General features: G+C 48.0%; 1 protein-coding gene across 1 annotated transcript; it reads right to left on the bottom strand.

Moving 5' to 3' along the window:
- Positions 1-27,423, bottom strand: Kank1 (KN motif and ankyrin repeat domains 1). The gene is made up of 11 exons (XM_032891749.1): positions 27,115-27,423; positions 22,443-25,121; positions 12,251-12,442; positions 11,499-11,607; positions 10,146-10,397; positions 8,674-8,761; positions 6,356-6,575; positions 4,211-4,353; positions 3,491-3,691; positions 1,522-1,620; positions 1-986 (listed from the first exon to the last, which is right to left on the bottom strand). Exons 1-11 carry the CDS (start codon positions 27,236-27,238, stop codon positions 924-926), a joined length of 4,170 nt encoding a protein of 1,389 aa, XP_032747640.1. The 5' UTR covers positions 27,239-27,423; the 3' UTR covers positions 1-923.
- Positions 27,424-27,641: the final 218 nt, after the last annotated feature.

The following is a 27,641-nucleotide window of genomic DNA, read 5'->3' as shown; positions in this document are numbered from 1 at the left end:
ACAGAGCTTAATGAAATTTTTATTTTGAAAATATGGCAAGAGTCTAAGGCACTTCAAACATTTAAATACATATACAGGACCCAAGTAAATGCCGCGGCACGGTAGAAATACACGGAGAACTACACTCTGCCTCCCTAGACGCAAATCTGGAACCCAGTCCTCTAACCCAATTCAAACTTTGTCACCAGACACAGACACGATTGGGCAGTTGCTTAAACCGTTACGTTACACGTAGCTCTTTATGACTGTACTGTGGAATATAAAAGTTGAAAATACTGTTGTCGATTTCATATAGAAGTCTTTTATATATAAAAAAAAGGCGTATAATACATCCACCTAGATAAACCAACTGAAAATATTTCTTGTAAGTTTAAATGGTTTGAGAGTTCCGCTCTTCTATTGTTAATCGGGAAATTATCAGCCTGGGGGTGCCAAGCTGCTGCTGATCAAAGTCCTCTCCCTCAAGGTTCTTATTTTAAAAGACAAAAGAGAAGTGGACAGAAGCACCCTGGAATGGAATACTGGAAGGGCTTCTCAATGGCTCCACATTTAGTATTAAGTATTTGTGGAAAACTCCAAAACTACAATGTCCTAGAGAATCTGACATATGCTTGCATGGTAGAGACAGCCTGGCCAGGCCAGACCACCATTTCCTACCACTGCAAGTAACGGAACCAGTTCAGCAGCCACAGAACTGGGGCCAAGTCCTCTAAGAGCAGAGGGCCGGAGAGGTGGCCTGCACCTAGCTTGGCCATTTCCCGGCAGGACTCTCTGCCTTCCCTGCAAAAGCATCAGCCTTCAGCTTGTTCCTTTACTCTTCTGTTTGCTGGTCAGCCTGGCATGGTCCGTATACATTCAGTATCTGTCACCCCGACAGGAATAACTAGCAGCTTCATGGTGGTACACAGGGCTGTGTTACATAATCAGTCAAAGGAACCTCGGTGAGTGGGACCAGGAGAGGTCTTTCTTCCAAGCCTCGGGGTGCTCTAGAGACCAGGAAAGAGGGGAAAAGGAGGTTAATGAGTGACTTCAGGCAGATGTGCTCCCCCGGATGTGGGTTCATCACAGCTGACAACCATCTGTGTGCTGGAGCCAGGCGCTCTCTTCCTGAGAACGCGGGACAGATGTCCACCCTCTGCAGGCATGGCTCTAAAGCTAGCCAGGCTAAGCAGGGACTGTCCAGCTGTCCTAGGAAGTCAGCCTCCCACTTGGAGTAAATTCTGAGACGATGAACAGCCTGCGGATGGCTTTAGGAACACAGTGACCCGTAGCCATGAGCTCAACCTGTGCTGTTTGGATCATTATACTTAGAATTTGCTCCTCGTGAGAGCTGCTGTCCCCCCGGGATGACTGAGGCCAAGCCTTGAGGTAGAAATCATGGGGTAGAAATGATGAAGATTTAAAAAAATCCCATATTCAGAATCAACATAAGACCCCTGTGGCCTGTTCATTCCCCTGGGAAGGGGCCTCCCAGCCTGTGGATTCCATCCTATGTGTACATGCCAAACGCCTGCTACTGACCGGAGACTGGGCTTTCGAGAAGTTGAGGTGGGCATACAGAAGCACAGCAATGTCCTTGTGTCCTGCTTCCAGAGCTATGGAGAGAGCGGTGCTGCCGTCCTAAAGAGGGAATGAAAGCGACAGGCCACGCTGAGTCTCTCAAATCTCCACAGCCACAAGGCCACAAGCTGATAAAGTCCCCCAAATCTACACTTCAGGCAGAGTTTCTGGATCTTACCCGTTGGGTCGTGAGTGTGGAGGTGAGCGAGACTTGTCTCTGTCTATAAGAAGCCAAGGAGAATCATCCGTTCTCTTTGGCTTTGCCTACCAGTGCTGGCACAGGGGTGTGTGTGTACACCAAGGTCCTTAAAACCTGAAGGCTGTCCACACAGAACTCATATCCAATTGTCCCCACCACCAGATGGGGTAGTAAGAACAGAAGGGGCAGAAACCATCGTCTTTTCTTATAATCGCAAACAGCCAGGTAAGAGCTAGGCTGCGTGTGGACTGGTCTAGCCAGTTGCAAACACCTCAGCCTTCCTCTGGACAAGGAAGCTATGGTCTTGTAGCCTGCAGCACCTCTGCTGACCCCTGGAGGTCACATCTACACTCCACCCTGGAGGTTTGCCTGCAAATGTATCTTCTGGAAATACCAGGGGGAGACACTACCGTATGGGAGAGAAGCATGTTTTGGGAGGGTTTGATTTTATTAAGTTTATTAAATTGCAGAGTTTGAAATGGATATGAAGCAATTAAAAGCAAAGGACAGCACAGCTTATTTCCCGTCTGGTTTGAAGTAAGGACTCTCCTTTGGTCACAGCGACAGGAAATGATCCCCATGTGGGTTGAATATTAGCATCCTGCCCTCCCACACTGCGAATCCAGAGAGCAGCTTCTCTTCCGGAGGTCAGGTGAATGTTGTCCTCCTTGTGTAGGTATAAGGAAGTGGGCAATTAGTTGGGATAGCCAGGATTTCTGCAGGTCCCCATCATACTACAGGGCCATCGTATGAGTCGACACGCTTTCAGAGAGAAAGCAGTTGAGTAAGATCTTAAAACACATGCAACAGAGACTGTAGTAGGGGGAAAGTAAGCTGTGAACCCACGCTCCCTCATGGTCCCTGAAAAATTGTGAATTGGAATTGTGATGTCCCTAGAGGTGGGAGGGGGTGACCCTTCTACCTAGTGTTGACCTCCCCTGCTTTTTTTCTTGTGAACGTGAGCCCAGTGGGATCTGAAGTGTATGGCAAAGGAGGATATTTCCCCTAACGTTATGGTGTTTTGAAACAAAGGATGCTCAAGCTTGAACCAGTGTTTGGCAGAGATAAACTTTCCAAGTGAGAACTAGTCTGGCCTGACCTCTATGACCCAGCATCGCTTCCACAGCTCACAAATGCCGGTCCAAAGCTTTTGGTCCATGAGCGCAGTCTCTGTGGCCTGCGTGCTCATGCCTTTCAGAATGTTCTCATGCAAGGTTTATCTTGGAACGGGACAGACTGGGAGGGAGCTCAGTGAGAAGGTTAGTTCGATGACGATAGAAACAGACCAAGCAGAAGTGGGAGAATGTGCTCAGAATGGCCAAAGAACTCGTGGACTTCCTGGCTTACGCATCACAGATCATTCACACTGATGAGCCATTCATTCCAGATCACCCATGACATTGTTAAGTGTTCCTTCCATCGAAAGGAGAAAACCCAAGCGTCTACCGAGAGACTGCACACACCCTGCCCCGGTGAGTTCCATTTCGTAGAGCCAATCTGCTCGCTCCCGTTAGGAGCGCTGGGTTTCACCTTCTTCCTTTCACGAACTCCAGGGTGAGGTCCATTTATTTATTTTTGCTTTTGGCTAATGCAGTGTCAGGCTATATCTACACAGTGAGCGCTGCTTGATCTGGGCTATGAAGGGAAGAGGCCTGGATGCCAACACAGTCCACAGGGAACAGGAAAGAGGGGCCCACACCCGCTCCTGGCTGGAGGCCCAGTGGTACTCACATTGTCCTCCAGGTGGCCATTGCAGCCCGGCTGGGCCAGCAGCAGCTTCACGATCTCCACATGCCCGTGTTCGCTGGCACACATCAGGGCAGTAGAACCCTCGTCATCCTGGATGTTGACGTCAGCCCCACAGGCCAGTAGGCCCTTCACCATGTCTATCCGCCCATGACTGACGGCCAGCATGAGGGCTGTCTGTCCTGCCTATAAGAGAAACGATGGCTAGAGTCAGAAGTGCAGATCAGGCAGAAGGCTGAGTGGGATAGACGATACACAAAGGCACTAGCGCTGTGAGTTAAGGATGAGCACACAGGAAGGAGTCAGGTTTTCACCTGAACTCTGGGGGAGAGCTCAGTACAGCAAGGCAGATAGATCCAAATAGGTTTAAGGTAAAATTGTGAGCACATTTAGGGCTAGAGCTCGGACATGAAGCCATGACAGCAAGATGCTTGGAGTGAGTAGGCAATGAGTGTATGATAAAGGCCCTGTACAGGTAGGGACCCTTGTGTGCAACCATGTTTTTAGTTTCCCTGCAAGCTTCCCAAGAGGCCAGGCAGAGCAGGGAGAGATTTGCAGCATGGGACTGAGCCCACGTGTCACCCGCATGCTGGTCGATGCGCGGACTACAGCTGTCAGTGTGCCACCAGCAAAATGTCCCGTCAACCTCGTCATAGGAGACACTGGCCAGGTAGTGACGGTGAGCGCGGCAAGCAAGGCACTAACCTGACTGGCCTTGGCGTTCACGTCTCCACAGCTGAAGAGTTCTTCTACGACCTGCATGTCCTTCTCCGCCTCCACGGCCGCGAGGGCTGCCAACATGATGGGCGTGTACCCTGCCTTGTTCTGGTGATCTACGTTACACACGTCTACAAGAAAGAAATCCCTTTAGGGAGAGCCATCGGGAACCGTCAGTGTTCACCAGAGGTGGGGTGTTTACAAGAGACGGATGGGGAAAAAGTGCTCTGAAAACCGACTCAAAGGGAAACCAACGGTTTAATGCCCCATCTCAGCAGTACTGGCAGCAGCAGAAAAGACAGTAAGTTACCACAGGACGCCCTGCTCGCGACGTGGTGATTAGGGCGGGGTAGCCTGGCGGTGTGTGAGGAGGTTCTCAGTGAACTTGCTCTGAAGCATAAGCGCCCACTGCGGGGTCTAGACAGGCACATGTTCAGAAACTCAACCACATGGCTTCTAACCCTAGGGCTTGTGGTATAAGATCAATATCAATGCTATGAGTCCTTGAAGAAACTGCCAAGGACCACCAGACCCCATGGGCTAGGTCTCTTCTGTTCTTTAATTCTCGAGAAGCTTTCCAGGGCTTTACTGACATGCCGGGATGAAGAGTAATAGAAAGTAGCAAGTTCCAAGTTAAACACTTCAGATGAGGCAAGACAAAAACTCGGCTTGGGATCCCATTGCACTACGTATGACACAATGGGATGTCCAGAAGGACCTATGTGCAAAAAGCAAAGGCCGTGTGGTGGCAAAGTGGGTACACACATATACCCAAGGTCCTCAGGATCTGAGCTCCTTCGCCCTTCAGTGCTGAAGCCCAGAGTTACACTTTATGGAGTCAAACATTTACTCAAAGTAGCAAGCAATAAAACGAAGTAAATGGAGTAAGTGGTTAACTGAGACCATCTCACAGCGGAATCAAGTCTGCCAAGACAGCCATTCCAGAGTTCTGAGGGCAGAGAAGACACCATTTCTAGAGCAAATCTGAACTCTTGTTCTGAGCGTCCCTGGGTTTACGCCATGTCTCTATTTTAACGGTATGCAGAGCTGTTTACAGTCTGGTGGGAAGGAGGCCTGTAACTGCTTTTCCGTCATCAGATGGAAGGCGTTATCCCCTAACATGGGCACTGAAAGACTAGGCTGCCCTGGGAGGCGGCTCAGTGGCAGTGCTTGTCCAGCACGCAGAAGGCTGTGGTTCCAACACCCACACCCTTATCCTCCAGAAAAGGGAATCTGACAACTGAGAATAGTTTCAAATGATATGTGTGCTTGGATTGTTTTTCTTCTGTACTAAAAACTCCAAGATGGAGGGACACATATCAGGCGACTAGTAAAGGACACTGGGCCATTTCTCCATCATCTTCTCACGAGACTGAATTACTGTAGATTCTGTGTTAGCGGCACGTCAGAAACACTGTTCTGATGATGAAGGTGACTTGGGGGCTGCCCCACTTGAGCGCATTGTTGAAGGCTCCCTTTCTCAAGGGGCCCCTTCTGACCTGCTCTCTCACCTCGTGGATAATGTGACCCACCACTGCATTCTGGGGTGGCACGATCCCACGGCTGTCATTAACAAGGTTCAGCGGTAACAGGAGACAACGCCTCTCATTTCTGTGACGCTTCAGGAGACAGGTAGTTGGGCAGGGACGGTGATGACTCTATTGTGGCTTTACTCGTCCCTGTCCTAACATTCTCACATCTGTACAGCCACATAGTGGCCAGTGTGCAAGGACAAATAGAGTGGTCACAGACACAAAAACTGTGACTCTGAGTTTGTGAGCAGCACTCTGCCTCCGAGACAACCCAGCCAAGCCTGCGTGATTCACTGAGGAACAAGTGTGAGTCACGGCTATTAGCAGGGGTACACCTCATTCGAAGACAGCTGACTTGCAGCGAGAATATCTCCACAACCTTTCTTCAAAATAGATCCGGATTCTGTTTCTTTATGGCCCAGGTTTGGTGAACCTCAAGCCTCCCATCCATGACTCAAGAACCACGTTCTTGCCATGTCACGTGGAGAAGCAATGAGAAGACTTTAGGATGGCCAAAGAACTACGGTATGGGTCAACTGACTTCATGAAGACAAGTCACAACATGAGCTCTCTCAAGGGAACAACAGGGCAGCCTCTGTACCTGCATCCAGAAGCAGCTTGACGATCTGGAAGTTGGAGTGGGACACGCTGTAGTGGAGGGCGGTGTTCCCGTTGCCGTCCGCCATGTTGATGATGTACCGGAGCACGTCCGGGGAGACAGCCTCGAACGCGGCGATGTAGTCACCCACCATGGCTGGCACAGCGGACTTCTGACTGGACACTCGGAACCACTCATGCTGGAGGGTGTTCAGACAGATCCTCTGCCAAAACGCCAAGTTGCTGTTAGTTCTATTTATAGCTCTCTCTTGAGTGCACCCGAAAGCCCAAGCAACCAGGCCTTTTATAGTCAAAGTGTGAGCTCTCAGCATCTGCTCTCAAGAGCTGGTGCAACCCAGCGCCACCCCCAGAGCAGATTCAAACAACAAACTTGAACTCCTCTTCGGGTTTGAAACCATCCTGTCCACACTGCGGCCACTAAGAAAGAGGTCGCAACAACGTGCAAGTGGGTTTAGAGGCAGACCCTGAAGGTTCAATTCTGGACTCTACTACTTATGAACGAATGATCCTGAGGCTCTCCTTATTCTGTACCTTAGTTTCCATGTCTTAAAAACAAAACATCAACAAAACCCCTCGTTTTTATAGCACCCATAATGAGGCTAACACTTAGGCCTGCCTCTGCTTCTGAGCTGTTTGTTGTTTACTGAACCAGCAGGTCTTTCTAGCGATTGTTCGCTGGAATTCGGGAGACATCAGCACATCTGCAACTGTGTTGCTTCCTGACCCAGACTGACTAACTCCAACTCTTCTATGCCACCAGCCTGGGCGCTGAGACTGACCTAGGCTACTACATAGCAAGTTCCAGGCCACCGTGAGCTACGGTGTGAGGTGCTTTCTCACGGAGCAAACTGGGGCAATCTAAGTCTAGCACCAGTCGTCTGGCGCGGTGGCTGCTACTCTAGAGATACCTGGAATATTTTTATATATTGTTTATTGTGTGTAGGCAAGTACACGCACGTTACAAGCATGTGTGGGGGTCAGAGGACAAATTGAAGATGTTGGTAGTTTTCTGCCACACTATGGGTCCTGGGGATCGAACTCAGGTTGTCGGGTTAACAGCAAGCATCTTTACCCATTCCACTGAGCCATCTTGTAGGCCCTGGAGACACCGTCTCTCAGGGCCTCAGATACTAGGGCTGGGTTTGGCTAGTGAGGTCTCATGGGCACATGTCCCTGCGTACTTGTTTGCCCTCAAATCTGTGACAGCCACTTCCAGCTTTTAACAGACCGTGCCGGGGCCACAGTATCCCAGCTACGTTTCTAGGATTAGATAATTCCAAGGCCTCATTTTGTTTTCAAAGCTCTGTGGTCTCGAGAGCCTTGTAAGTTGCCTGAGCTGCAGCAACGGACTCAGGTGATTCGGCCTCGAACGAACGGAACCTGCTGACACACAAAGACTCAGATCCAGGCCATTATCAAATGAGGGCAAGAAGCCACATTTTCACAATGCCCTGAAGATGGGAGCTACCAACCGGAGGCCTGGTCAGATCAAGCAGCTGCAAGACCCAGTTGTCAGCACGGGAGTGAATCATCCGACAGCACAGCAGATTAGCCACTGCCCCAGCAGCACCTCCACATCCTGAGCTGTGCTATTCCTGACCAGTCAGACAGCCACAACCTCCACACTACCTGCCACTGGATTTACCCAGCTGTGAAATGACAGTGCAGTTATTTCTGCCGTTTAAAGATAGTGGCCATCGGCATTCCACGGCAGAACCTAATATATACTTCCCTGACGGAAAGGAGCGCTTGACCTCAGCCCGGATGAGTTTCTTCTAAAAACTACGCTTTTTTAAGAAAGTTCGGGATTGGGGTTGGGGATTTAGCTCAGTGGTAGAGCTCTTGCCTAGGAAGCCCAAGGCCCTGGGTTCGGTCCCCAGCTCCGAAAAAAAAAACCAAAAAAAAAAAAAAACCAAAAAAAAAAAGAAAGTTCGGGGATGCTGCTCTTTGGGTCGGAAGGTTCTGTGGAATGAGGCAGAACACGGGGAGAGAAGATTGCCTGCAATTAGCCTTCTCCTTCTTTCTGCCAAGTATGTGCCTCCCAGATGGCTCCACCACAAGAGAAGTACAGAGTAGGTAAAGGATAGTGGACGCTGGGCCTCAGGGAAACGGTATGTCCCCTGAGCTGGGCAGTACGAGCTCATCCTGCCAGCTACGCTAGAAATGAATGGCTCTGGGAGAAGCATGCACAACAGCTCAGGGGCGGGCTGCCATGTTCCTGCCCATGCTGCATGTTCCTGCCCATGCTGCACCGGGGTGATGCTGGGAAGCTTGGGAACTGCTTCTGTCACGCAGACTTACCATATCTTTGCTGGTCAAAGCTTTGGGATCATTTATGTTATATTTCAATAAGCTGCAGGCAGACAACATCTTTTCACTTAATTCATACCTAAAGGGGAAGAAGAAAAAAAAAAAACCCACAAAACTCAGGATATGCCATAGAATAGAAGTAATTTTTATCTCAGAGCCCACAAACAGTTAATAGGTCAGGGCCATGAGGCAGCTTAGGCAGGTCATGAGGATTGGAACTGTCTTGGCGGTTGGCACCACCACACAAAGCCAGCACCTAGGCAAAGAAGGTCTTTGCATAAAGGTAACTTCCAGATACCTCGGTTTGGGCTTTACGATGTTACAAAATAACATTTGGAAAATCTTATTCCTTTTAGTGTTAAGTGCTTAAAAATACTGTCTTGGCCAGGTGTGATGACGTACGCCTCGGATCTGAGTACTTGGGAAGCAAATGGATCTCTGTGAGTTTGAGGCCAGTGTGGTCATGTATACATAGTGATTTTCATTGTAGCTAAGACTACACAGTAAGACCTTGTTTTCAAATATGTATATGTATATGTGTGTATACATATATATGTGCATATATATATGTATATATATATAATATTTTACTCTTAAGGAGCTTAAAGAGGTCTACATTACTATATTTCTGTTATGGTGAACTCATTCATATCTAGTTTGTTCAACACATATATGACATTACAACTATCTCAATAAAGCTGTTTGAAACTCAGAGGAAACATCAAACCCTCCGCAAACACTTACCTTGTGTTGACAGTGAGCTTCCCTTTGACAAACGTAACGGAATAAATGCTCGCTGAAATGTTCTGATTTATGCGTCACAGAATGAAAACCCACACTGACGTCCACCTTTCCTCATTTTATAAGTGGTAAAGTCCACTCTTACTAATGATGTCGCAAACTCACCTTGTTCCTAAGGTGCCTCTTTCAGCCAACCAGAGCGTGTGAGATTACCTATAACGGCCCCACATCTACTGTGTTCCTCACCACTACATCGCCTTTCTAGTTAATGACTTTCGGTTGAGGCTAACCTCCTTTTCCTCACATGCACAATGGTCCTGCGATAACAAGTCTGACATTTGCGTCAAGATAAAATCTGAAATCTTAAAACAGAGCGCTGGTCATCGGAAAGGTCAACTATGTCTTTGTATACAAGGTGATGTGTTGGAACAATGGATGCTGTAGTGGACAGCAGTTCCAGATGCCAGACTAGACAGCAAAGAGTTACCAAAGTTCAGCGAACAGACTAGCGACTGAGCCATTCCGGTCACTGTGCTGAGAGATCTGAAAGACGCCATACCCTGCACTTATATTCACTGGTACCTTGACCAGATGTGAATGCTTCTGAGACACAGATAAGATTAAACACACACATAGTTGCAAACTACCTGAACCAGTTACTTCTACTGCCCAAGCACGCCACGCATGGGAGGAATCAGGGAGGGGAGGGGAATGTACCACACCTCTCTCTGATTTCCTCCTTCTCAGGTTCACATTCTGGAACCTGCACTTCATCTTCCACCCTGGCAGACTGGAAACCTTCAATATTAACTGCGTGGTGCCCTTCCGCCATTCCCCGAGTGTCGTGGTCCTCCTCCTCCTCTTCCTCCTCCTCCTCTTCCTCGGGAGGATACCCATTGGTGTCACACTCGTCATCTGACTCGGAAGAAGAGCTTCCATCCGAGCTGGAATCATCACTTGAAGTTGTCTCATACCTAGGTGGCAATTGGGATTTCAGGAGATGCACGGTGTCCCCATAAAGACCCAGCGACAGATGTTCCTGAGAAGGGGAAGCTCTGGCCTGACCCCAGACACCTTGCCAGTGGTTTAGAGCCTGCACTTAGAAACTCAAAGTAAGGTCTATTTGAAGGCCTGGCAAGTTCACAATGGGCTTTGGCTTCAGAGAGATAATTCCTAGTTGGAGACTGGTATTGTATACCATTTGCTAAAAAAAAAAAAAAAAAAAAATCAAAGAGCCCTGACACCACCAGGTCAGAATAAATGGAGAGGAAAGTGACTTTATAGAACCAGATCTCAGTTGCTCTGCATTCTTCTATTTGGCCCATCCATTCTCCCACTGTCAAAGTGAACAGATTATGTAAGTAACCAATAGTTCCTTTGAAATCCTCTGTACCACATTGCTCAATAAAACTGAAGATTCGTAAAAACATGCACCGTCATGTTAAATCTCCCTTGGTAGCCTCTTTGCTATAAATACCCAACGCTGTGCTGTTGCTTTCTCATTGAGTAATCGACTAATTGCTTTGCTCCCACTGGAGGAGGGCAGACAGGCTCTACCACCTGGGCCAGTAACCAGTAGGCATTCTCTGTAGAAAGCCAGGAACCAGAGCTATGGCCAGGTCACTCTTCAGTTGAAATGTCCCACAGTCTTGCTCCTGAACACGGAGAGCTAAGTCAAGAGCAATCCATTCTGGAGAAGTGGATGACCATCACTGGGCCCTGGACCAATGCTGCCAGCCTCTTCCTGTCCCCTCCTGTATTCTAACATAGCACCACGATCCAAATGGGAGAAGCAACCCTGATGGTTTTTTGCTGAAGATGTGTTTTGTTTTGTTTTTTTTTTCCAGGTCAGAGGTAGGGAGATGTCACTTTCCCAGCTTCAATGGGTATCCTTGAAAGAGGGACACATCCTTAAGGAGAGCAAAAGGAGAGAAGAGAAGCCCAGATGCGCCTTTCTGAGGAGAGAATCTTCTATCATCAAGATGTGGCAGCATCCCAGAAGAGGCACCCTGACAGTGACTTAAGGAGGCAAAGGAGAAAGCGTCTTTGCACCCCAACACCCCAGCTTGCCTTACCCGCCGTTAACGCCAATGAACTGAAGGTTCTTTTTGGCTCCGTTCGAATCTTTATTCCCATCGCTTTTCTTCATGATGGATTTCAGTGTGTTTTCATTATTTGGACATACTGTTAAAAAAAGAGAAAAGTAAATCAGAGTGGTAAAGTCAAGCGATTCGTGTAAATCATATGAGCTAAATGAGCAGGCACTCTTTCCTCATGGTTGTGAATGCAGATCTTAGTGTGGCTGTGTGAGAAACTTCCAGAAAACCTATTGGGAGAGTGTGTGCAAACAGAAACAATCCATCATTCTATTAATAACATTCCTGTAGATGGGGGGCAGGGGAAGGGGGAGAATCCATCAGTGTGCCCAGACATTACAAACCCGGTGATAAGGAACATTGCTACCAGGCTGTAATGTTTATAAAGTGATGTCATGTCTCATCTCACCCCTCCTTAGGCACCGAGGTAGGGATCCTGGTGTGCTTTCTCCTCAGCTAAGATAACCTAGGGGGCAGAACACGAGTGCTAGCATGTGAAGGAGAGGAAGGCTGTTTGCGTAGTGCACAATCTGCAGCCAAGATGTCACAGCTTGCTTTCTGTTAAGAATACTTTATAAAGGCCTAGCTGCCCCCCTCCCCCGCAAAAAATTATATGACCTTTCTTCCTCTTCCGGGTCAACATGTACCCTTCCGGGTCAACACGTAAACCATCAGCTGGTATGCTGGCAGTGCTCCCTAGAACCCCAGCACCAAACTGCAGGCGGACTCACCATAGAGGCCGGTGGCTATCTGGTCATCTGTCAGGTTCACCGGGGGCAGAGTATTTCCCTGTGTGAGGAACTGTTCACAGCCCTGCTTGCCTTCCGTTGTCTCTGTCTCCACCTCAGGCTGGGATGTTTGTACATTTACCGGTCCTCCCGATCGAAGGCCTCCACACTTACAGGTACATTCCAAGTGGTTTCCTGTTGAGAAGGAAGAATATAGCACGTAGGGTTAGGTCCCCACAGCACAGACTTAAAGAGTCATGTTGTTAAGAAAAAAGTTTTCATCAGGCTGGAGAGGTGGTTGGGCTAAGAGCACTGGCTGCTCTTCCAGACGACCCGAGTTCAATTCTCAGCACCCAAATGGCAGCTCACAACTGTCTGTAACTTCAGTTTCAGGGGAACCGTCACCCTCACACATACATGCAGACAAAAACAACAATGCACATAAAGTTTTTTTTTAAGTAAATTACTTTAAATTATTTAAAAAACAAAACAAAACCACAAGCCAATTCTCTCAACCCACCGTCTTCTCTGGTGACCTCTTGTGCTTTCTTTTTAATAAATCACACTACTCATTTTTATAGACTCCAACCCCCAAGGCCTTCGATGATTGTTAAGTGTTGCCCTTGCCCACACAAGGTTGACCTGCCAAGGCTTGTCTGAGCCACGTGGCATCTCCCTCTTGCACTGCAGTTCCCTTCTGGCACCCGGGTGCAGAGCCACGTTCCCACCCATCTCCAATACCATCAAGACTTTAGATGAAACACATCCTGGTACAGTCTACAGAGCAAGCTACCAGGGAAGCATGGGAGGAAACGGTACCCATAGCCTAGAGAACACACGGACCCAACATGCCCTGGCACCAGCTCGATTTCCAACCTCATCCCCTGACTTCTGCGGCCTTCATGGGGAATGGTCCTAAGATTGGGATCTCTCATTTCCCAACAGCAATTCCACCCTTCTCCACATGGCCATTCCCTTCTCCCCATGGCCACACCCTCTTCCCCTCCCTCAACTGACTGTAACTTTCCTTCCTCACTGCAGCTGTTGGTCACACTTAGGGTCTCTAATACAAGGACAGGGTGAATTTTAGAAATACTTTCCTGGCGGCTTTCTTCATGTCATGTTTACTAAATTACTTCTCCACATGTAAAACACTTCGTAGTTGTTCACTGGCCCAAGCAGACAAATTTGCTTAAATTATATTTGTAATTTAATGTAGCACAGAATTCTCAATCTGACCGACACTGAAATGATGTTGACAATAGAGGATTAAAATAGAAAGCAAATTAATTGCAAATCATGTGTGCGTGTCTGTTTGAGACAAGGTCTTACTGTAGAGCCTTCGATGGCCGGGGACTTGCTACATAGGTCAAGTTGTCCTCAAACTCGCAGAGATCCTGCCCGCCTCTGCATGTCATTATGTGCAGCTAAATATAACAATATATATAAACATAACTTTATAGAAGATTAATCTGTAAAATTCCACTAAGATGAACGAGTTACGGTGATTAAAAATTTTCATATATTTACTATTCATTGACTTAGTACTTTGATCTCCAAAAAACGTTATCCTAAGGATGCATATTTCATTCTGTCCATTTTTAAAACAGAAAGAAGAAGCTAACATCACAGTCTGCCATTAAGAAACGAATGGTTGGGGGTTGGGGATTTAGCTCAGTGGTAGAGCGCTTGCCTAGCAAGCGAAGGCCCTGGGTTCGGTCCCCAGCTCCAAAAAAAGAACCAAAAAAAAAAAGAAACGAATGGTTGGGGGTTGGGGATTTAGGGAGTGAGGAAAAATAACAAAGAAAGAAAAAAAAGAAAAGGGAAAAAAGAAAAAAAAAAAGAAAATAGAGAAAAAAAAAAAAAGAAAAAAAGAAACGAATGGTTGGGCTGAGCTACTGCGCGCTCATTCAAGAGAACGCTACGCAGCCTTTGTGGGTTCTGTGTGGCGCTGTGACCGCAGTCTCTGCTCAGCAGCCTGCCGCTTTGCTACTTTTCACTGTTAGTTCTACCCATGCTCTTTCCGAGGTGTAGACTAAGCCCAGTTTCTTTTAATTCTGTTTTTCTAGGATTCCGTTTCAAGAAGCCCTCTTTTCTCTGTCATTACCCTGTAGCATTATTCCCAGCTCTGTGCACTTCCTCCCCAGGAAGAACAGGCTCCTTGAAGCCCTTCTTGTTATGTCTCTATCTGGGGCCCTCTGCAGGGCTCGGAACAGCGCTGGACATCAGATTTCTTTTGGTGTTTGTGCAATTCCCCTGGAAAGCAGGGTTGTTGCCTGAGGTCAACAGGGAAGGCAAGGTCAGCAGGCATTAAACTAGTTCCTGTCAGTCAGGTCAGGGAGAGCTGCTACTTGTATTGCTGGAAAATCTGTCCTAGGTGGTGTTCAAAGTGGCTGGTCTTGAATGACCCGGACATGATTCCCTGAGCTTAACAAGGCCCTCTCTGTAGGCACGGGCATCATATGGAAAAATACCTGTCCCGGCATGAAGCTCTGAAAAGGACCGACATGAGCAAGAAAGAGAAGTGGAGCGGGACATGCAAAAACCAGAGCGGCTAACGAAGTCCATTGAAGTTATCTTAACCCTGGCCATGCTTAGAAATCATGTAGATGAAGAGGTGGGAACTTTTAAAAGTACAGGTAAGAGCTCCTATGTGCTACTGGGCCCAGGAAGAATCATAATCATTGTCACCACCACCACCATCACCACCACCACCACCACCACCACCACCACCACCATGAGACAGGGTCTCACTATATAGCCCTTGCTGACTTGGAAATTGCTGTGAAGATGCAGCTTGGCCTCAGAAAACTGCCGGCCTCTGTCTCTTAAGTGCTTGTTTTAAAGTCGTGTGCCACCGTGCCCGGTGTATCTTTTAACCTTTCTCCGTGATTTTGCTCTGCAGCCCGAACTGAGAACTATTAAACTAAGATTAAACACAACTCCAACTGGACTGTTGAAAAACATAAGAATTCATACCTCCCCAGTCTCAACTTATTAACTCGGATATGTATGGATTCTTAGAAATAACGGGCAAGCCTGGACCACTATTAGTAGAAGTCTATAGCAAACATTACATGTTACCCAAATATTACTGAAACAGAAGAGTGGCGATTATAAATCCTGCCCCTCCACTGAACTCTGGCCCTGTAGCCTAGATGCTCCACATACCCAGTGGGTGGCATAACTAGGAAAATGCCTGAAGGAGGAATGGGGAACTGCGAGACGGCTTTTGTCATTAACTCATTTAAAGTAGCCATCGATACCAGCAAAACATGAGTGACAGAAATCTTAGTGTTCTGGGAAATAATTCTAAAGTGTGCGAAGTCAGGGTTTAACACGTAGACAATCTCAATATCTAAGGCAAACTATATTGTAACCTAAGTAACTCAAAATGAAAACTTTATATTTTATAGTATTCTCCACTTCAGGAACATTGGAAACAAAGTATTAAATTAAAAAGAAATTCCATGAAAACTAGGGCCAGGACAGTTTTACAAGCCTCCTTCTCTCTAATCCCTTATGATAGTTCTTCCCGGCTTTTGAGATTTTATTCAGAAGATATTTGAAAGTTTTGTTCACAGACAACTATACTATTCTGGCAAGCGATTTTATTTATTTATTTTTGGTTATTCAAAACAGGGTTTCTGGCTGTTCTAAAACTCACTTTGTAGACCAGGCTGGCCTCAAATTCACAGAGATCCACCTGCCTCTACTTCCTGAGAGCTGGGACTAAAGGTGTGCACCACCATGCCTGGCTGCAAATCCGTATTTCTATCTTTTTTAATAGCTGATTTTTGAGAGCTCAGCTCTGAACAGCATGGCAGGCTAAGTAGCTGAGCTGCAGTGCCCATGTCTTAGCATTCAGATTGGATTTTAAAGACCATTTCAGTGTCCCTGTTGAGAAGGAGTAGAATCATAACTCCTGATTCACGGTGTTTCCCCAGAGAATGACTCTTCACCTACTGGGGCACAAGCAGAGACCTGACACTCTGGGTCCACCCTGGTTTAAGGAAGAGGCAGTGGAAATGCTATTTTTGGCAGATGTCCTTTTTGGGAGAAAGTGTGTGGCTTCGAAGGAGGAGCAGGACCTCTGGTCTTGGAATTCTGCTTCCAATGGAGGCATGTAGTCAGAAACATAGTTACTTCCAACCAAGGAGCCCTGGAGCCCCCGTGACTGGTCAGAGCAGTAGTTCCTAGCCCCGTTGTGGTATTTCACTGAGAATAGTTTAAAAGGCTGCTAAAGTGAGCATTCACTCAGAAATGCTAAAAGAGTGGATTAAGAATCAAACTCTCTTTCATCACAAACCCCACCCACAGTTAATTATATACCCTCCCATGACCTGACCCAGAAATCCCGGACTGACAGGCTGTGTTAACTAAACCTGGGTTAAAATGTGCCCTGGACATGCTCCTCCCAGAGAAGCTAAGGTCCTCTTCCCCTCCCCAGACCCTGGATGCCTTGACTACAGCTGAACCCTGACCACTTAACGCTTGCCTAACGTTTATCTCCGTGGGTGAGCATTCACATTTCTGCCAGGCATATCCTGGCTTCCCAAACGGAGGGAAAGTTTTCCATGGCACATCTGTGTATCTTCTTGTTGCAGAGCCACACTTTGTGTACCGCTGACATTTAGTGTCCAGCTACGGATCAACATGAATGCATACGGACAGAAGTACGGACTATAGACATTTTTACTGAAATGACGCTCCACCTCAAGAAAAGACAGCGACAGCTTTCCGTGTTGCCTGAAGCTGCATCCGCCATTCCCGTGGACATCATGAATTCAAGCCAGTTGTGTTTCTTGAAAACTACCAACCGCCAGCCCTTAGCCTGACACCAACCATAGTCTCCAAGCTTCAGTCAGAGAACAGCGTCAGAGTAAGCCAGCACCTTTTCCCAGGACACTTTTTTGCAGTTCACTCATAACCGTTTAGGAAGATCAGTTCAAGAGAGGAGGATTTTCAAGTAAGCAACAGCTCAAGGGGTGCCCAAGGAGAAGGCAGCATTAAATCTTTAAAGAGCTTTCCTTCATAGCTGAAGGTCTTTTCATTAACAAATCATTAACGAATAAATGATCATTAACAAATGATCAAATGGCCTGGGGCTATAATTTCGATCCTCAAAGGGGGCAGTTATCACTTAAAAAATAAAGAAAAACCCTGAAAACAAAGGCTTATTTTTATTTGATGTGCATGACCTTTGCTTACACGTATGCATACACACCATGCACATGCCAGGTGTGGAGGCAGAAGATGTGGATCCCCTGGCATTGGAATGACAGTTGGTTATGAGCCATCATGTGGGTGCTGGGAAGTGAACCTGGGTCCTCTACAAGAACAGAGCCATCTCTCTCTAGTCCTGTTTTGGTTGTGAGCTGAAGCCTTTAATTGTAGAACCATCTGTCCAGCTCAACTAGCTTTTAAAAAAAAAAAAAAGCTCCACTTTTTACTTCTGCCTTGCCTGGACCTCAACTCTATAAACCAGGGTATCTCAAACTCAGAGACCACTTGTCTCAGCTCCCCGAGTAATGGGATTAAAGACGTGAGCCCAGTAGAACGAAATGCCCAGCAGAAATAATTTTTCTTTTCCAAGACAGGGTCTTATATACACTAGGCTAGCACATCATTCCTTACATAGCTAAACTTCTGACCCTCTTGGACATCTGTCAAAAGTTGAGTCTTTACTCATAGAGTACGGAAAATTGTAGGCACCGAGGGCTCATCACACCTGGTTCAGTTATTGCTTTTGAGGGAAGGAAAAAATAATGCACTTAAAAAAAAAAATCAATGCATAAGAATATTCACAAAGTCAAGGGCAGGCTCCGGATTAAGCTCTGATCACAGGACTGGGGCTGCAGCTCTGTGGCAGAAAGCATTCCTAGCAAGGACGAGGCTTCGTCTTAAGCATAGCTACAAACAACACTTTGCTTTAAGCCTGTTTATCCCAATGCGACCCTAAATCTGGGGGCAGGTAATGGGTGGTGGCAGATTAATACATGTTTACATATATTCAGAGGAAGGGCCTCAGCTGCAGTGAATGGCTAGCCTTTTACACACAGCTACTGTCATAGGAACTGCTGGGAGGGAACCTGGGAGAAGAAGTCTTCTCATTTGACAGACACAGGACTCAGCAGAGACAAATACAAACTTCCAGGACATCCAGAACGAGTAGATTCTCCCAGGCTAGCAGAGCCTCCCCACCTGCCCCTGCCCTCAGGCCATTTAACTACTGCTGGGTTCCAGGAACACTTATTTTGATGTTCTTGTAGCATTTTAAAAAGCAGTGTAAAAAGGAAAAACAGATACTAAGTGCTTTAAGACAAGAAGCAGAGGCAGCTAATTAGAAACACGATTCTGTAACAGTTTCATTTCCCACTCTTGCTTTGGTTAGACTTCCTCCTACAAACTTGCACAGCTGAGAGAGAAGGTCTTGAAGTTCATAAACTTATAAAACAAACCCAAGAGAAACCAAGAATGCGAGCACGGAGGCTCCTTTCAGTGGTATAGACGCATTTTCCAAAAACCATGTGGCAGGCAGTTAAGCTCTGTTTGTATTTGTGCAGTGATAACTGGATATTTTTAGGGCATTTGTAACTCTGAGTCATTTGTCTAGAATTTTTTTCCCCTTTCAAGAAAGAAAAAAAGAAAGGAAGGAAGAAAAAAAACCCCCACTCTTTAAATCAATATAATCCAACTGTTGTAAAAGAAAAAAAAACTTACTTCTTCAGGTTTTCTGGCAACAACAGGGATTTCCTTCCTCTTAGCCAGGCCTGGTAGACACCTGGACTTGGGAAGGCTGAGCCAGGAGGATCATCAGGGCTGCCTGATCCACACAGTGAGGGTTTGTCAGAGGAGCAGGGAGTGAACTTATGTCCTCTGACCATTATAACTGTACCAGGGAAACAATACCTCTAATCAGTACCGATTTCTGCTGTGTCACAAGCCACAACACACTGTCCCTCAAATCCTGGGAGAATGCTTATGGCCACGTAGGTGAGAAAATACACAGGGGAATAGCATGATTCGGAAGTCACATTTTGTTAGAAAAGGATAGCATGTTTCTAAAACACAAGCCACATACCCGCACTCTAATACATGGCCAACACACGCGGAGCATTACTAGAGAACATAATGGTTCATGTCTTTCTAAAGAGCTAACTTACACACTCCCAGTGCAATTTTAACCAGAACGAGAGCATTCTGTGTGATAATGTGGCTGAAAATAACAGTTTGCAGCCAGGCAGTGGTGGCACACGCCTTTGACTGAAGCACTTGGGAGGCAGAGGCAGGCAGATCTCTGTGAGTTCTAGGCCAGTCTGGTCTACAGAGCTAGTTCTAGGACAGCCAGGGCTACACGGAGAAACCCTGTCTCAGGTGGGTGAGTGGGGGGTGGTGGTGGGGGCAGCAATAGTTTGCAAGCGGACAAGTAATTCCTTTATTAAACCCTTAACTCTAGAAAGAATGAACTTACAGACAGTATAAGACACTTTGTATTGAGGCTTATTACTGATTTGAATGACCACGTCCTGACAGTTTACCACCAGGGTCCAGCAAGATGAGAAGGAGCACTTTTGCTCTGAGGACCTAGCACATGAACATTTATAATTCCCGGTCCAGGGGATCTGATGTCCTCTTCTGACCTTTGCAGGAACGGCATAACACTCATAACAACATTCAGGTGAAACACTCACATACAAAACTTCAACAACAACAACAACACTCACAAAGGTTGCTCACACACATTTTGCTTGGCAACTTTTCTGAACAAGTCCAAGTCTGGAAGAGTGAGGACAGCAGCGGCTGCAGCTTTCGTTTAGCGCCTGTGCACCATGCAGCAGACTGCGCCATGCTTCCTCTTACAGCCTGACTCTTCATTACAACCACACGAAGGCAGGAAGACAACTGTCTGCAGACAGACTCTGACTCAGACGCCCTGGTGACTACTTGATACCCTGAGGCCTGGTCGACCCTACTGGCATTGCTTTTAAGGATAAGCTTGTATCGCTTTTTTGTTTTGTTTTAAGGATAAGCTTGTATCAGTGAATACCTTTTAGCAATGATATGTATTCTTCACCATGTGTGCAAACCTCTGAATTACAAGGTAGGGATGGTAAGCCACAGTGTCCTGTGACATTTCCTTATATACAGCTTATAGACATTAAGAATGCTACTATTTTCCTGTATCAGACTGCCTGGATTTCCAGCCCATGTATGCCAACATCCAAAGTGGAGTAAATGCTTGACCTAATTCCTTTCTTCCTAAATCTTGGTTACAATACATATGTGGCATGAGTTATATAAATGGCCTTTAAAGTTGCTCTTGTGTGCTCTGTCAGGGGTCAGACTACCTCCTACTCAGAGGGTTTTTTTTTTTCCTTTCATTCCCAGCTGCCACAAACCTCGTGTGTATTAACAGATTAATTAGGTTCATTGAGGGTCAGAGCCACTCTGAAGTATGGAATGTCAGTGTGACTGGACACAGCCCCAAAACACACTGTGGTACCAAATAAAACTTCCCAGTGTTCATGCTCAGGAGGCTACAAAAATTGCTCCAGACAAGACTGTGGAATAGTTTTGGAAGGAGGAAGGCTGGGAGGAGTGTGTCCTTATAACCCCTCCGCCATCTGTGTCTGAGGCACGGAAGTTTACTGTGACATCAGCATGTGACATCGTGATGAAGAGGCGGACATGTAGGCCCACATCAATTTATTCCTGTTTATTCTAAAGTGACTCTTCTGTATATTTGAGTATCTAAATTCTAAAAGGCAAAAACCGCATAAACATCGGTTGTCATGTGCATTTTTTTCCCCCTTTCACAATAAACTCTGTCCTACAGCACAGGTACTGAAAACCAATGATTCTTCAGGTTTGAAAGCATAAACCTGGGAAGATATAGAAAGGGTTTATGTTAGTCTACTTTCGTAGCTGCTCCTTTCCAGAATAAAGGGGCCCACTGAGACTCCCGAGGGTGTCCTACTAATATCTACACCCCTTCCTCAAATTAACTTGATGAGCATCCTTCTGCCTAGGCAGTGCTGGTTCACGAGAACTACAGCGTCAGGGAGTGGAAGCCCAGGGCTGTGTCCAGGCCTGGTAGGGTACTGCACACTGTCAGAGACTTGGAGCACCAGGGTCCAAGGACGGTCATTTCACTGATCCTCTTCGGGAGACGCTACATCCCGAAATATTCCAGGGTGACAGCTCAAGGACTAGCTTCAACTTAAAGAAAAACAGATGATCAAGATTCTCAGTGAATATGAATAGGTATGTGCCTATCCACACGAGCAAAGGGAAAAAAACCACTGTTGTCAGCTTTGCTTATGGCTTCAGTTGCTGTCCCCAGAACTGGAAGCAAATTCCTCATAGCCCTTGCTACTAACTGACCTAACACAGCTCTCTTGTTTACGGCTTGGTGACCCCAGCAGAGGGGCATTCTGTCTGGCTGAACTCCCTAAACTATCCTCAGGGCCTGCGCTGAAATGAAGTGGTGAGCCCAAGGTCATCTGCCATCTTAACACGTTGACGATGTGCCTGCCCTCTTATAAAATGTTAACTGAGGACATTTCCCTCTACAAGTTTTAATGGGTCATATACTGATAATTATGTGTGTAAACAACACAGGAGTTTTAAAAGCAGTGCTGTATAAGATGAACAAATGCATAACCAGAAGACAGACATGAGGCACCATATAATGCCTCAGAGGACATCTCAGGGTAGCCAGGCCTCAGGGACTTGCTTCCTTGTGTTAGCCTGAAACAAGAGGCCAAAGGAGCTAGGAAGATAGCGAGGACCAGCAAGCAAGGCTGTTTATGTTTCTCGGTCTTGGTTTGCATTCAACCCATTATCATCCCAAAGCTTTCTCCATGACTCCAAAAAATGGTTCCAGCAGCTTAACAACAACAACAACAACAGCAACAACAGCAACAAAAAACCTTTCTCCCTAGACATTCTTCCCATAATTCATGGTGGACAATGTATCCCTCTGCCCTCACTGATGTCACTATCCTGGGAACAGGGACATTCTCGCTCCACCTCACCATATGCTCTGCTATGACAGAGAAAACGAGAGCTTGCTGCAAGTTGGTACCATGCTTTGGTCTTCCTAGTCTTTGGAGCCTTGAGCTACGCAAACCCCTATTCCTTTTATGCCTCCCCATGTCCTCGTCCTCAGGTCTCTGGGGTTACCACCTACCTGCAATTTTACCCAGACTGCTTTTCTGGAAGGCAGGGTTCCTGAGCTCCTCTGTGCTTGCGGACTTCATGACGGAATTGATGGACGACAGGGTGCTGATGAGCTGTGAATTGAGGGAACCGATCTGTGAATGAGGCTCCCCGAAAGCCTCCGCCAGCTCACTGTAGTTCTCAGCCAGCAGCGCCTGCTGCTCTGCCAGCAGCTTCTGCACGCGCTCAATGTAGTGATCCAAGCCCGTCGTCATCCCAGATGCAACCTGAGGCTGAAGAGGATCCTCCAGGAGATCCCCTACAGGCTCGTTCCCAACACCCACGCTCCTCCTGCTGCCCATTAGTCCCACGGTCAACTGTGGAGGCCCGCACGCTATGGTCCTCATTTTGAGACCAACTAGATAGTTGTCGTGAATATTTATCTGTCCCACACCCGACTCTTTGGTCTTCACAGCACATGGCTTGTCAAAGTCAGAGCTGCCAGACAGCACTGTCCCGACCCCAACAGACCGAGTCTTTGTGGAGGGGTTGATGTCTCTGACGCGGCCTTCTCCGATGGCCACCGTTCGCATCTCCACATTCTGGGTGCTGGTCTGCTTGTCCAGAGTGCTGAGGAGAGTGTTGGTGCAGGACTCCACCAGGGTGGCTACCTCCGTGTTAGTGCCCTGGTCCACCCGCTCCAGATTCGTGCTGGTGTGCTGGTCTGTGGTATGGGGCACCGCCATGACAGCAGCTTCCCCCTGGCCTACAGCCTCTGTGTTCATACTTCGGGAGGTGCACTCCTTGGGCAAGCAGACAATCACATCAACAGAACAGTCTCCACAGCCAATGGACCGCACGTCTTTGAGGTTCAAGTTTGTCTTAAGGAGGGTCAGGTCGCTCCCAGAAGCCTCTGTGTTGCTGCCTGTTTCACAGACACTGACTTCTACACCCACACTCCGGTCACAAGTCTCAACAGACCTCCCTACGCATCGGTCGTGCGTCCCCACCCTCTCCTTCACGACCCACCAATTCATAGGCAGCTCGGGCCCCACGACTTGGTTCTTGCGGTCAGGGTGGCAGGAGGTGCCTACGCTACTAGTTTGCACGGAGGTCCCAACACACGAATCCGTTGTGTCCACGTGACTGCCGACCATTTGTTCTCTGGTTGGCACCAGCGCCTCCACCAACTTGCTGAAGACAAGTGGCTGGGCCATTATGGCCTTGTCAACTTTTTTCCTGGATCCGGCAGCCTGTAGTTCCTGCTTGAGCTTAGTCATCTCCCGGTCATGGGTGGTTTCTTTAAGCTGTACTTCCAGGCGGTAAATCTTCTCCTTTAAGGCCTCTATGGTCTGCTGCTGCAGTTCGATCTCTTTGTCAGCCTCAGTAATAACCCCAAGCATGGCTTCTGTCACGCTGATGCCAAAATTCCTCGTCTCAGTGACTGTCCCCACAGCTGTATCCTTGCGGGACCTGAAGTCTCTGTGGTATACAACGATGTCATTCATGTTCTCATCACTGCCCACCGCCACAGACTTGCGCTCCCGGGACGCGCACTGCCCGTTCTCCCTGAGCTCCGGCGTGGCTTCGCAGCTGCTATCCTGAATCTTCTGCTCCAGAGCCTGCATGTCAGCCGTGAGCTGCCGGAACTCCTTGATCCTCTGTGTGCTCTGCTCCACGCTCTCCATTTCTTCCTCCTCGTAGTCGATGTATAATTCCCCGCCACCTCTTCGGGCTCGGGAAAGCAATTCCAGCTGGGAGGCATTGCCTGCGCTGTAGGAGCGCTTCCTCACGCCACACGCCTCGTTCTGGGACACGGCCCTCTGGTTCTTCAGCTGCGAGGCCAATTGCCTTTTCTCTTCTTGCAAGACCGAGATCTTGACCTGGAGCACAGGGATGGTTCTCACCTGCTCCTCCAGCTCCTTCAGGCGCTTTAAGGCAATGGCCATCTGCTCGCGGATGTGCTGCAGGTGCATGGGGCTCACGTTGGTCACCGGGGTGGAGATCCCTGAACTCAGTGGGCTGTGACGGACGGAGCTTCCCATGGAAGAAGTCGTAGGCACCGCTGGGACATAGCTGCTATAATCACCATTGCCTTGGTATCCATTCTGAAGCTGGTGCATTGCAGAACTGTGGTTGCCAGAACCCATGAAGGACGGAAGGGAGCTCGTGGAGCCCATGCCTCCAAAACTGGCCAGCCTGGGCCTTCGGAACTCACCCGGTGCCATCTGCATGGTGACTCTCTCCTGTTCAAGCCTTCTCCGGGTCTCCATCAACGTCTTGGTGACATGGAGGTTGTGCCTGGGGAGTTGGGGCGAGGGAGGGGGCAGCAGCTGTCGGTTTTCTGAGATAGCAAAAGTGGGCGAGGTCTCTAGCGGGGCAGGTGGCCGTGGGATTGGGGTGGATGTGACGTGGCTTCTGGCTAGGAGGAAGCTGGGACACTGCTTGCTGTCATCACTGTTGGAGGATGACAGGGACTCAGTGGAAGTCCACGCACCTTGAGGACCAGGTATGGCCCTGACTTCTGCACATGGCCCGGATGGCTTTCGCCTCTTCTGGATGTTTAGTTTCTTGATGGTGTTTCCCTTCTGTATGTCATCCACGTACTTGACGAAATCTAAGTCTAGCTGAAAACCGTACGGGGTTTCCACAAAATATGGGTCTTTCTTTTCCTTGTTACGGTCTCCATTCAGAACTCCATCTGCGTTTTCTAGGAGAGAGAAGAGAACATGACAAGACAAGCATTACAGGGCTCAGTAAGAACAATTATTTGTTGAGTGTAGCAGAAGCCAGTCTGACTTAAGAGTTGTCAGTCCTCGTTTCTGAACCTCGCCCCTCTGAACGAAAATGGAGACACTGCCAATGTCACAATAACACAAGTCTGTAATCCTAGCTACTGGGGAGACCGAGGCAGGAGGAGTCTATGTTCAGAGCCAATGTGGGCAATTGAGAGAGAGATCTCATTTCAACATCAAGTAAACATGGCTGGACGCAGCTCAGTAGTAGATCTACAGTACTAACCACCCCTATAAGTAATGGGATAATTTAAGGATTCAATCCGTAACATCATGAAACAGAAGTCCTGAGAGCCAAACACAAGTTACATTGGTCCTAAAAGCCTGACGATATGGCCTCGTGGATTCACCTGTCCTCTACAACTCTCTGAAGGAAAAGAGGGGAATTATATCTTATGCAGTGTCCGATAAGTCACAAAATGCACTAAGTCAGCAGACCAAGAGAGAGGATCACAGCAGAAGCACAGGACAGGGATGTCAGTGTTGTGTGTTCATCTTTCACAGGTTTGATAGTCTTTCTTACCAGTGGCCAAGAGCCTCCAGTGTCTAACTAGCTCCACGTGATTCCCTCTTGCTCTGACTCCTTCTTGCTTCTAAGCTGGGGAGCAGGTTGGGGGGACACACAGGATAGGAAGTGAGTTTTCCAGTAGCCTATGTACAAGAACACTGTCGCAGGACAGACTTTCACCTACTGCTTAGTTTCTCTCCCTACTTAAAACCCTCCCCCAACTGGAGGAAAGTTTTCTCCGCTCTGCCCCTGTTTTGCTTTTTGATACAACATTTACCAACTCACAAATGCCTGGTTTTGAAATCCTTAGCAACCCAGACGAGTCTAAATGGAAGGAAGGGCAAACCAAATTCCAACTTCAGGATCATGTGGTATTTAGTAAACGCTACTTCTGGCTAAACCAAACATTTTAAAAAGGAAACACAGGAACCTTTCAAAGCACAGACCTTGTTGCTGATCTGAGCTATGCATTTCATTTGAAAAGCAAGGTCGTTTTGTTTGTTTAAACCGTAGGATTAGGTCATATGTTTTCCTACGGCCACACTGAGAAGGCTTGTACTTCCAAGACTGTGAAAAGGACGGAAGGCTAGGAGTGAGAATGAGAGCATTTGTCCCCTGCCCCAGTCCAGGTTATCCCCTGCTGCCTATCCGATTGTCTGGCCCAAGGATAGGAGGCAAACGTAGGCTGCTGCCTGCCTTCTGAACACCAGCACTGCTCCAGCACACAGCTCATGCCAAATGCATGGGATAATCCGATTTCGCCTCCACATTTTTCTCTTTTAAAAACTCTGCAAAGCTTAAAAAGATCATCAAACAGAAATGAAAAAAAAAATGGGCACGCATTCTTTGTGTCTCATTTTCAAACAATATTAAGATAAGAGTATTTGGCTAACCCGTGGTGTCCCAGGGTTCGACCATTCCAAACCCAAATAACACCCAAACCCAAACCGCCACAGCCGCCATCACAACAGAGCAGTAGTAAAACCGCTTGGAGTAAATGTTAAGGAATTCTCTCTGAAATAAGTTCCCCAGCATGAGCTGACCCAGAGTGCCAGTGCCTGGAAATTTGAGCTCATGCTAACAGAATGTATCTTCCCCTCTCTCTCCAACTCCACAGGACAGTAAGCTAGCTCAAAATATGCAGCCAGACCTGTTTCCAGAACTGTCTGAAATTCCAAAGGAAGCAAGGAGAAAAGGACAGAGCCCACCTTCTCAGGGTGGAGGGTGGAGGGTGGAGGGCGGAGGCTGAGTACTCCCGGTGGCGGGATAGGGGGTGGGGGAAGAGCCTCCGTCCAGCGTGGAGGGAGCTGAAGCCATCTGCAGGTCTCCCTTAACCCCTAACTCGGCTCAGCTCCCCTCAACTCCCCCGTGCCCCGAAGATCAGCCCCTACCCAGCTCACCTACCACAGGCCCACAACAGGCCAGCCTCCGGCCGCCGCACCCCGGGTCCGGTTCCACTCCTCTCCACTTAAGGGAACGCCTGTCAACTGGCGCGCACACCTCCCAGGCCCGCAGGGACACCATAGGCCCAGCCTGCACCAATGAGGGCTCCCGGGTCCTGCCGCCGTCACCCCGCAAAGCACACTCAGCGGTCCGGCATCCCCTCTGGAGTCTTAATGAAAACAGGAAGCCGCCTTCTTCGGAAAACCTGTGCTCTTCAGTGCGACTTTGCCAGAAGCCCAAATAAAGCCGGCAATGTGAGCCTCTCCACCGAGCGCTCAGCCTGCCCCTGGGGCCAGACACTTCATCAAAGAGTCTGTGTTCTGGAGGCAGGCCCAGCAAACTCAGCCCGGGTCACCTGAGGAAGGGCAGGGCCACAATTGGCCACTGTTCCCAGCACTGAAGGGCACTTCTCAGCCTAGCTCCTGACAGGTGGCCGGGAACCAGTAGTTTCCCTCCAATGGCTGAGCCCTTGCCACGGATCTTA

The sequence above is a fragment of the Rattus rattus genome, chromosome 2 (genome assembly GCF_011064425.1).
Source record: "Rattus rattus isolate New Zealand chromosome 2, Rrattus_CSIRO_v1, whole genome shotgun sequence".
NCBI classification, from domain to species: Eukaryota; Metazoa; Chordata; class Mammalia; order Rodentia; family Muridae; genus Rattus; species Rattus rattus.
The sequence above is the reverse complement of the archived record's forward strand: the minus strand, read 5'-3'. Positions and strand labels throughout refer to the sequence as shown.

Bases quoted from the DNA above. Each gene is read 5' to 3' on its own strand.
- Kank1 (XM_032891749.1), bottom strand. From the start codon at position 27,238: ATGGTGTCCCTGCGGGCCTGGGAGGTGTGCGCGCCAGTTGACAGGCGT. The intron at 10,398-11,498 runs GTAAGGCAAGCT...ATTGCCACCTAG, and splicing joins TTCATTGGCGTTAACGGCGG to GTATGAGACAACTTCAAGTG. The intron at 8,762-10,145 runs GTGTGGTACATT...CTTCCCCTTTAG, and splicing joins AAGGAGGAAATCAGAGAGAG to GTATGAATTAAGTGAAAAGA.